The 10,997-nt window shown below is 43.6% G+C and overlaps 1 protein-coding gene across 1 annotated transcript in view; it reads left to right on the top strand.

The window, feature by feature from the left end:
* SNX30 (sorting nexin family member 30) overlaps positions 1 to 10,997 on the top strand; it is a 127,827-nt gene that overhangs the window by 73,582 nt on the left and 43,248 nt on the right. Inside the window, exon 4 of the mRNA XM_023201747.2 lies at positions 7,623 to 7,781. Coding sequence (XP_023057515.2) covers positions 7,623 to 7,781 — 159 coding nt within the window. The remainder of the gene's footprint in view (positions 1 to 7,622; positions 7,782 to 10,997) is intronic.

Here is a 10,997-nt window from a genome sequence, read left to right as displayed (position 1 = left end):
GGTAGAGGTTAGGATAACCTGGAGGTCATGCCAAGTTAAGTCATAGGCCTGACAAAGGTGTCTAAATTCCTTTATGTATATGGTAGGATTAGCTGAGAAATCACCTAAACGCTTCTCAATTTTGGAAAGATTGGCCAATGAAAAAGGGACATGTACTCTGACTACCCCCTCCGCCCCAGCCACCTCTCGCAAAGGCGCTAACACTGTAGGAGGGTGTGGGCAGAGATAGGGGACTCAAGACAGCCAGTTGGGGGCCCCAAAGGAGGCACGGGACCGAGTGGATTACTAGTAGATAAGGAGGAGGAAGAAGGAGTCTGGATGGGGGGAGGAGGAGGAGTCTGGGCAGGAAGGGAGGGGGTGGGGAGAGTGGGGAGAGAAGGAGTATAGGGATGAGAGCCTAAGGCCCAAAAGCCTTGTACGTAAATTAATTTCAGACCACTTGCCTAGCTGCTGGCAGAAATTGTTGAGGTCGATCACGCCACAGTGGAAAGGAAAATTAACCGCTTCCTCCTAAGGTCTTGTTCAAGCTGCAAGGTTTTTAAATTGGCTAGGAGGCACCCTAAGGGGGTGCTCTTTGGAAATTTGGACTGGGGGGGGTTTCCCGTTTGTTTCCTCTTTACTTACACAATGGACACAATGGAAATGGAAGTGGATCTCTGCCTGGCTTCAAAGCGTCCTTTGGAACCAGCAGACACAGACTGGAGGCTCATGGAGCCAAAGTGGAGATTACCTTCAGGCGGACGTCTCCGTTCTGAACGGGTCTCCCGAGCCACATGGTGGCTCAAAAGTGGCCCTCGGACCCGCGCAGGATTTTGGGCCGAGGGAGGTAAAGAGGAGACAAGGGCACTTACCCCAGAGAGGCCGTGAGAGTGAGGGAAGCGGGTCTCAGGTCCTGGTCCATCTGCGGTGTGGAAGCAGGAGGAGGTTCCTCAATCCTTAGAGGCCTGAGGAGGGGTCTCCTCCCGGGACTTCGGCACCAACTGATTTGTTTTTCTAAGACAGCCGAGCGAGCGCAAAAGAACCAGCGGGTAGGCAAGTGTAGGAGCAAAACTGCACATTTATTTTTGGTCACTTAAGGTGTGGGGGAGATGTCTATTGGCCTCCGGCAAAGGAGGCCGACAGAGTCCCCCCGGGGGCTCTCGGGCGGGGTTCCCACAGTCCCGACATCCGGACAGGAGTGGGGCGGTGAGAAGGCCGCCTGGCTCACTGGCCAAGAGTGGCTTTTCTAGGAGTGGGAGGGCAATAGGCGGGGCACAGGCGTGTCGGGGGGCATTCCGCAGGTGCGACCAGGTAAATCTTGGTCTCTTCGGATTGACGTCACCTGGCACATGCCCAGTTGATCTGCACCTTCCCGGGTCGCCGGCTGCATTTTCGCGCACGCGGGTAAAGCTGGTGAAGAACCCGGAAGTGCGCCATCCTGCCTCCGCTCATCCAAACAGTACGGCCATCACCACTATTTAATCCAGAACATTTTCATTAGCCCCAGAAGAAACTTTGTACCCATTAAGGAATCACTCTCAATTCCCTCCTTTTCCCAGCCCAGCTCTAATGAAGAATGCTGTTATCAACACTGGTGGTTGTATAAGATTTTGTTTGAGTGCTTATTTTCAGTTACCTTGGCTACACAACAAGAAATGGAATTGCTGGTGCATATATTGATTCTGTGTTTAATTTTTTGAGGAATTGTTCAAATTGTTTTCCACAGTGGCTTATAATTTTATATTCCCACTAGAAATGTATGAGGGCCCAATTTCTCCACGTTTGCCAACACTTGCTATTTTACTTTAAAAATTCTAGTGGGCATGAAGAAGTAGATCCCAAATGACTTCTTTTTTAAGACAGAATCTCGCTCTGTCACCCAGGCTGGAGTGCAGTGGCGTTACCATAGCTTACTGCAACCTCCAACTCCTGGGCTCAAGCAATCCTCCCACCGCAGTCTTCACAGTAGCTGGGAATTCAGGTGTGTACCATCATGCCCAGCTAATTTTTTATTTTTTGTAGAGATGGGGTCTTGCTGTGTTGCCTAAGCTGGTCTGGAGCTCCTAGCCTCAAGCAATCCTCCCAGCTTGACCTCCCAAAGTGCTAGGATTATAGACATGAGCCACTGTGCCTGCTTCCTACAATCGATTTTTAAAGACATTTTGGCCTAAACGATATATAAACTGTCTACCTGTAAGTCCACTCCCCTTTTTGCTTTTTGTTCTCAGTGCTTACAAATTAATAAAAATACTTGGCATTTGTTAGACATCTGCTATGTGCTTAGAACTGTGTTGAGCTCTTTTCATTTACATGATGTGATTTACAGACTATAGATGGACTTGATTTTGCCAGTAACCCAGATTCCTATGTGTAAACAACCCAGACAGTAATAGAGGTGAGGCTGAGAGTAGGTGTGTCCCATTAAGGAATCTTGAAATAGGAAGTTTCTGCAGCTACATACATTTGGAAATGATAACGCTTATGACAGGAGAAAATTCTGCTTGCAGGAGGATTCACTCTAGGGTTCCTTTAAATAGCAAGTTCCCCCAATTGATGAATCGTAGCTTCAATGTGCTCAATCTGAAGAATGGACCCCTACTGTAGAATGTCATCTTTATGTTAAATGAGGCACTCCTAACCACTTACTTGTGCCTCAGGCCATTCTCTCAAGTCCTATTCAGCAGAAGCAAATGAGAGTATCATAACGGGGCTCATGAAGTGATAACAGTAAAATATCCACTGGATTTGGTAATTAGAAAGTCATTGGCTCTCAATTTTAAAAGGGCCGTTTCTGAGCTGGGTGGGGATAGGGCAGAGAAACCCAGCGCTGAAGGCAGTATCACAGCCGGTTTTGTTTTGAGGGTTGGGGGAAGGCTGGGGGTTGAGAAACCAATGGGATAGAGTGAAGTCAAGATAAGTGACTCCTTTCAAAAAGATAGAATGAGCCAGGAAGGAGAAGGGAGAAGATACAAGGTCAAGGGATGATTGGATTCATATTTTTTAGGAAGAAACACCAACCATATTTTTATAGATTCTGGGAACAGAGCTGGATGGACAGGAGATGTTGAAGATACAGAGAAGAGATAAATGACAGGTGCACCCTAATGAACAAATGGGTCGAGGACACAGATGGAGTGCTTAGCTTTAGGGGAGGAGGGGTTGTTGTCCACAGGGACTAAGGAGTGGAGGTGAGGGTGATGCCCAGTGGATGGGCTTCTGTGGAGGAAGCAAAATAGGAAATTTCCATCTGATGCTCTTACACCTGGTTCTCACTTCAGAAAAACAGTAATCTGCTTAGCATGAAAAGCTGGATTATGAGAATGGCTGCCTAAAGGAACAGGGGAGAGAAGAACTGACCAGAATAAAGGAATTATCCTGAAGGACAGCCATATCCCATTAAGATAACTTCTCGGTGCTTTGGACTGGGCCAGCATGAGGCTGAGTGGCCCGTTTGTCTGAGCCAGCACTGCATTTCGAATATTCTACTCAAGCGTGAGCTCTGCGGGGTGTCACACGTGGACATGTTATCCTTGTGTGGCTCTGTAATTTTATTCCTGATTTGATTCCCCTCTCTTCTTTCATTTACAAACCTTTCCACTGTGTCCTTTGGAACTCCTGCTCTGTTGTAAAGAATCCCCCAGTATTCTTAGCATCTTCTCTGAATATTCCCACCATGTCAAGGGTTAAATGAACACTAGATGTCCCTGAAGATCAGTAGTCCCCTGAAGCTGCTGCCAGTCTTACAACAAAGACACCCAAACTTGTGTGTGTTTACCCTGTGGTAGGAATCATTCAAAGCACTTTGAACATATTAGCTAAGTTAATCCTCATGACAACCCTATGAGGTTGATGCTGTTAGTTTTTTTTTTTTTTTTTTTTTTTTGAGACGGAGTCTCACTCTGTCACCCAGGCTGGAGTGCTGTGGGCTGGATCTCAGCTCACTGCAAGCTCCACCTCCCCGGTTCACGCCATTCTCCTGCCTCAGCCTCCCGGGTAGCTGGGACTACAGGCGCCGCCACGTCGCCCGGCTAGTTTTTTGTAGTTTTTAGTAGAGACGGGGTTTCACCATGTTAGCCAGGATGGTCTCGATCTCCTGACCTCGTGATCCGCCCATCTCCGCCTCCCAAAGTGCTGGGATTACAGGCTTGAGCCACCGCGCCCGGCCGATGCTGTTAGTTTTTACCTAGCACCAACTTCTTGAGGTACCAAGAGATGTATAGAACTTGACCGAAGGCAAACAGCTAGTAGGTGGCAAAGTCGAAAGATAAACCCAGGAAGCATGGCATCAGAAACTTTACTCTTGACAACTAAAACATACTTTCTAAAGCTCTTTCAAGTTGAGGGCACTCAATTCCCTCATACTCCAAATACTTCTTTCCCAGGGCGTGGGGTGTTGGTGTTACCAATTCCTAAATCTTTTCAAGGTTATGTGTTCTAAATCTAGGTTTACTAGGCCTACTCCAAGTAGCCTAGTGTTCTGCTTTTTTGGGTTGGCTAAGTCCACTAATCCTTGTTGCTGTGTCTTATTTCTGGTTTGTTTTTGTCCTTCAGGGTTTATAATTTTAAAAAGTCCTCTTTATTGCCATATTATGGGGGTTTGAGGAGGTTGTAAAGTTAAATGCTTGTGTTTAATGTCCTACTTTGAACTTGAACTGCTAGGTTGGTTTAACATTAGAAAATATATTATTTATACCACTTACCGTATTAAAGGAAAAAGCATGTGATTGTCTTGATAGACCTACTTGGCCATCCTTGTCTTGGTTTATTCCCTAAAGAGACTTGCGTTTTCTAAAGAGGGTGCATCTGCATGAGTGTTCACAGCAGCATTGTTAGTAGGGCCACAAAGCTGTAAACCATTCACACGATCATGCACATGTTCACAGGCAGGAGACTAGGTGGACAGTTTGTCATACAGTCAGTTATATAGCGCATGACTATGGAATAGTAAAATTATTTTCCTGTAGCTAAACATGCATCAATATGGATAAGTCGCAGAAAGATTATATTGAATGACAAAAGCGAAGTATACAGTTGTGTACTGCATAATGACATTTCAGTCAGTGGTGGATGGCATATAGATGGTGGTCCCATAAGATTATAATACTGTATTTTTACTGTATGTTTAAATATGTTTTCTACATTTAAATATGTTTAGACACCCAAGTACTTGCCATTGTGTTACAATTGCCTGTAGTAGTCAGTACAGTAACATGCTAGGAGCAGTAGCCTATACTGTGTAGCCTAGGTGTGTAGTAGCCGCACCATCTAGGTTTGTGTAGGTGCACTCTATGATGTTCACACAATGATTGAAATCACCTGACAATGTATTTCTCAGATTATATCTCTGTCATTAAGTGATACATTAACTGGAGTTTTATTTTTATAAACTTAAAAAACAAGTTCAACGAACAGCACATTGTTTTAAAACTGAAACTTAGAGGGGAGCAATGACCAAAAAGTTGAGGATTGTAATTCCCTCATGGGGGCAGGAATAAGTGGAGATCTGATCAGGGATCTGCTGACAGGGAGCTTTGTCAATGACACTGTTGTGTCTGTCAAGTTGGGTGGTAGATTAATAAGTACTGGTATTATTCTTATGCTTTATGACTTTGATATATATATAATATGCTCTTTTATTGTGCTAAAAAACTTAGCACCGTTTTATAGTCTACAATTCAGTGGCGTCAAGTACATTCACAATGTTGTGCAACTATCACCACCTTCTGAAAGTTTCAAAATCACCCTGGAAGGAAACCCTGTCCCATGAAGCAGTCACATCTCATTTCCTCCGATCTCTCCAGCCCCTGGCAACCACTCATCTACTTTCTGTCTCTATGGGTTTGCCTATTCTGGACATTTCACGTGAATGGAATCATATATATGGACTTTTGTATCTGGCATCTTTCATTTACCATAATGTTTTCAGGATTTTTCCATGATGCAGCATGTTTTAGTACTTTTTTTTTAATGACCAAATAATAGTCCATTGCATAGATAGGCCACATTTTGTTTGCCCATTCACATGTTGATGGACATTTGGATTGCTTCTACCTTTTAGCCATTGTAAACAGGGCTGTTATGACTATTTGTGTACAAAATTTTGTTTGAGCACCTGCTTTCAATTCTTTTTTTAAAGTTTTTAAAAATGTTTGTTTGTTTGAGATGAAGTCTCACTCTGTAACCCAGGCTGGAATGCAGTGGTGCAGTCTCTGCTCACTGCAGCCTCCCCATCTTGTGAGCCTAAGCTGTCTTCCCACTCAGCCTCCTGAATAGTTGGGACTATAGGTGCAAGCCACCATGCCCAGCCAATTGTTTTTATATTTAATATTTTTGGTAGAGAGGGGGTTTCACCATGTTGCCCGGGCTGGTGTCGAACTCCTGAGCTGAGGCAATCCACCTGCGTCGGCCTCCCAAAGTGCTGGGATTACAACGCCCAGCCTTGCTTTCAGTTCTTTTGGGCATAAACCTGTGAGTGGAATTGCTGAGTTAAGTGGTAATTCTGTATTTAACTTATTGAGGAACCACGAAACTGTTTCCCACAGTGGCTGCATGTTTTACATTCCTACCAGCAATGTATGAAGGTTCTGATTTCTCCACATCCTCACCAACACTTGTTTTTGTTTTTGTTTTAAGATTATGGCTATCCTAGTAGGTATGAAATGGCATCTCATGATGGTTTTGACTTGCATTTCCCTGATGACTACTAATGTTAAGCATCTTTTCATGTGCTTCTTGGCCATTGGATATCTTCTTTAGAGAAATATCTATTAGATTTAATTATCTATTTTTTAAGTGTACAATTTTAAAAATATTTCATAGCTCAAATATTTTAAAACAGGTGCATGGCAGATACTTCTTTTCCCTGTGGTAGTAATAATAAAGAAGGCTTTTTAATCAAGCAGTTGATCAAACTGCTATGGAAACAGATTAAAAGTTCAAAGATCCCTTGGCAGGCCCGTAGTTTTAAATTGCCGACAGTATTGGCTCTAAGTCAGTATAATAGAGAAATGTATTTGAGTAAGGGGAATAAAGGAAGTTACATTTTAAAGAATTTTTTAGTATAAATCTAAACCAAAAAATTGGCTTATAAAAGGTATTTTTTTAAAATACATGACTTTACCTAATTTATTCATTCACCAAATATGAATGGGGAATGAAGTACTGGGAGCAGAAGCTTAAAATATTTAAATATATTTTTACGTGCTTGATGCCTGCCTGCCTGCCTGCCTGCCTTCCTTCCTTCCTTCCTTCCCTCCCTCCCTCCCTCCCTCCCTCCCCTCCCTTCCCCTCCCCTCCTCTGTCCTCTCCTCCCCTCTCCTCTTTTCTTCTTGCCATAACTTTTCTGTCATATCACGTTTACATGAAGCAATGTAAAAATTACTGTTGAATTTACTCGATAAGTATCTACTTTCATGTATTTCAGAGACTATATTTAGTGTTTTATTCCTTGCATTATAAAATTGACAGGATATTTACTCCATGTATATTTTTCAGAAATCTTTATATTAATGACTACATGGAGATCTGCCTGATTAAGAAATACTTTTCTTGGACAGAGGGTAATAGAACTGTGTGCCAGCCTGGTTGTTTTTCCTTGCACCATCTCATCCATTACTCTGATTTTTTTCTTCGTGTCTTTATAGCCTCTTCCCGAGAAGTTTGTGGTAAAAGGTGTTGTGGATCGTTTTTCAGAAGAGTTTGTGGAGACTAGAAGAAAAGCTTTGGATAAATTTCTAAAAAGAATTACGGATCATCCTGTGCTCTCTTTCAATGAACACTTTAATGTTTTCCTTACTGCTAAGGTAAGGGCAGAAGTTTACATACTCTTCTCCCATATTACCATTCTTGGGGCTCTTTCCTAAAAGCTGTTCTGAGCAAGACTCGGTCTCTACAAAAACTTTTAACAAATAGCCGAGTGTTATGTTGTGCGCCTGTAGTCCCAGCTACCTGGGAGGCTAAGGCAGAAGAATAGCTTGAGCCCAGGAGTTTGAGGCTTCAGTGAGCTATGATCGTACCACTGCACTGCAGCCTGGGTGACAGAGTAAGACCCTATCTCTTTAAAAAAAAAAAAAAAAAAAAAAAAAAAAAGGCTGTTTTGATCTTTCAGAAGCCACCTTCGTGAGCGAATGGTTCACTGTAACAGGGTTGTCATAAAATTGGTCTTTTTTTGGGTACCTATGTGCATTAGCATGCTTTTTTTGCATTAGCAAGTCCGTATAGATGGATTCTATGTTACTATTTAGGAAATCTATCCCCACCCCCATCGAGGACCCCACCCACTTACAGCAGCAGAGGAAGTTAGAATATTTGCTCTGCCAAAAGCAGAGCTAAGTGTTTCTTTAAACACTTGGCAGTATGACTGGGTGAGGCCAGTCTGACCAACAATGGGCACGGAAGAGAAGGAACATTTGAGTGTTTGGTGAGGGTGTTCTTCATAAGGGCACTTTGAGTGATTACTTGCAGCCGCATTTTGCAGACAAGGAAACTCAAGTTCTGGGAACTTGTCCTTGTGCAGGTGGTGTCACTAGGATCTCAAGTTGGGTCTTTGTGGCTACTGAGGCCACACCATCCCTGTGTATCAGACTGCCTGATTGTTACTTATCTGCAGCCATGTTCCTTTCAGGTGGACATTTGCCAGATAAAGCATTTGGGTCCCACACAGCTGCCAGATTCTGTGTATTCAAACTCAAGTTGGTTGTCCACTGGCCTTTCTCTGCACTTCCCTGTTGGCAGAACTGGCCAGAAAACCCGAAGTGCTGCACTCTCGCTGTCTGCAGAAATGGGGTCACATGCTCAGACCCTCCTGCTAGCTTCCCTCCAGTCCCATCTGTTTGGTTTCAGGTACCATGTTCCCATGTTCGGGCCATATGTAACATGTTCCATGTTGGCAAGGGTGTTGTGGTCCAGATACTTTCTATTTTTCAAATCTGCAAAATTGAGAAATAGTTATAGATAACATTAGTTGACATTAAAGACTTCAGAAAGTGTGCCATTCTTCACTCAATGGAAGCCACATGACAAAGTCCTTTAGTTTTGTTTTATAACCTCATTTGGCATTGAGCCTTAGCCTTATTGACAACATTCCAATTCAGCATCTCTTTTTCCCAGAGGCTTTCCCCGCCTACAGGTTGGACTGGTACATGTCTTAAAAGTAAGTATTTCCTGGCAAACTAATCCTTAGGTATAATTCCTTCAACTCATACTCAAAGTAGAATACATCTGTTCTCCAAAAGCACAACTCACTCTCTCCCGCAAGGTCCATTTTCCAGAAAGCCCTCAAGTACAGTCATGTTTACTAAACAAAAAAGAAGAGGGAGGGAAAAGCTTGGACTCCTGGTTGTTAGGAATATGCGTGAAGAATAAGTAGGAAAGAGAGGGTGTGTGTGTGAGACAGAGACAGAGGGAGAGAGAGAAGGATATTTATCTATCTGTGGGCCAAGCAGTATGAAAATGACTTAAAAATTATAAGGTCCTTTACTGCCTCGATCAAAATCCAACTCCATGTGAGTGAATACAGGAAAGGTGGCTTTAAACAGAACAAATTCGAGCCCTAGATCAGTACCACTTGCTGAACAAAATGTGCTAAACAGCCTTATCTTTTCTTTAAAATTTTTTAAAATTGTGATAAAATACACATAACATTTACCATCCTAACGATTTCTAAATGTACAGTTCAGTAGTGTTAAGTATATTTAAATGAGTTATGCAGCTCATCTTCAGAATGTTTGCATCCTGCAGATCTGAAATCTGTGCCCATTAAATGTCAGCACCCTATTCCCCCTCTTCCAGCTGCCTCATTTTTTCCTTTAACATACCTTAAATAACTTGATCTTGTTCTTAGATGAGCCACTTACATGTTCTGCCTTAGGGAATGCAGAGACGCTCTTCCTTTTCCTTGTGATGACATGAGCTTATCAACAAATTAGAAGTGTCCTTAAGAAGAAGCCCATAAGGCTGTGTATAATGACTCATGCCTGTAACACCCAGCACTTTGGGAGGCCAAGGCAGGTAGATCACCTGAGCCCAGGAGTTCACGTCCAGCCTGGGCAACATGGTGAGACCCCATCTCTATATATTAAAAAGCAGCAGCAGCAGCAGCAGCAGCCAGTAATGCTGGGAGAAATGGGAACACTCAATAGCAACTATATTCAAGTCAATATTTTCATCTTTGGCAGAGTGGGTACAGCAATCAGATAGATACTACTAAATAACTTTATTCGACATGTAAATTAACTTGGTTAACTGGGACACCCTTTCACAGCTCTACTCGAAGCCGAGCCTGTGCAGTCCAGTGAGCCCATTTGACTCTAGTCCCACTCATAAAAATGGTGTCTGCAGAGGTAATTCCAAGGACTCTGAGGCTTCAGTTATAGTCTTGTGAAGGCCTCAAGCCTTTGAGGATCTTTCTTGTCTAGAATGTGGGAGGACAGAATGGAATCTCTAGACCTACTTGGCCATCCTTGTCTTGGTTTATTCCCTAAAAAGATTTGCATTTTCTAAAGAGGGTGCATCTGCATGAGTGTTCACAGCAGCATTGTTAGTAGGGCCACAAAGCTGTAAACCATTCACACGATCATGCACATGTTCACAGGCAGGAGAGTAGGTGGGCAGTTTGTCATACAGTCAGTTATATAGTGAACACTCTCTCAGGCAGCCTGACTCTGAAGGGAAGGAGAGAGGTGGAGAGAAACTAGAGGAGATTGCTGCTGTTTTTAAGATGGATTGACCGGGCGCGGTGGCTCAGGCCTGTAATCCCAGCACTTTGGGAGGCTGAGACGGACAGATCACGAGGTCAGGAGATCGAGACCATCCTGGCTAACACAGTGAAACCCCGTCTGTAGTAAAAAATACAAAAAACTAGTCAGACGAGGTGGCGGGCGCCTGTAGTCCCAGCTACTCAGGAGGCTGAGGCAGGAGAATGGCGTAAACCTGGGAGGTGGAGCTTGCAGTGAGCTGAGATCCGGCCGCTGCACTCCAGCCTGGGCGACAGAGCCAGACTCCGTCTAAAAAAAAAAAAA

Source organism: Piliocolobus tephrosceles, chromosome 14, assembly GCF_002776525.5.
Source record: "Piliocolobus tephrosceles isolate RC106 chromosome 14, ASM277652v3, whole genome shotgun sequence".
NCBI classification, from domain to species: domain Eukaryota; kingdom Metazoa; phylum Chordata; class Mammalia; order Primates; family Cercopithecidae; genus Piliocolobus; species Piliocolobus tephrosceles.
Note: the sequence above shows the minus strand (reverse complement) of the source record. Positions and strands in the feature narration are given on the sequence as shown.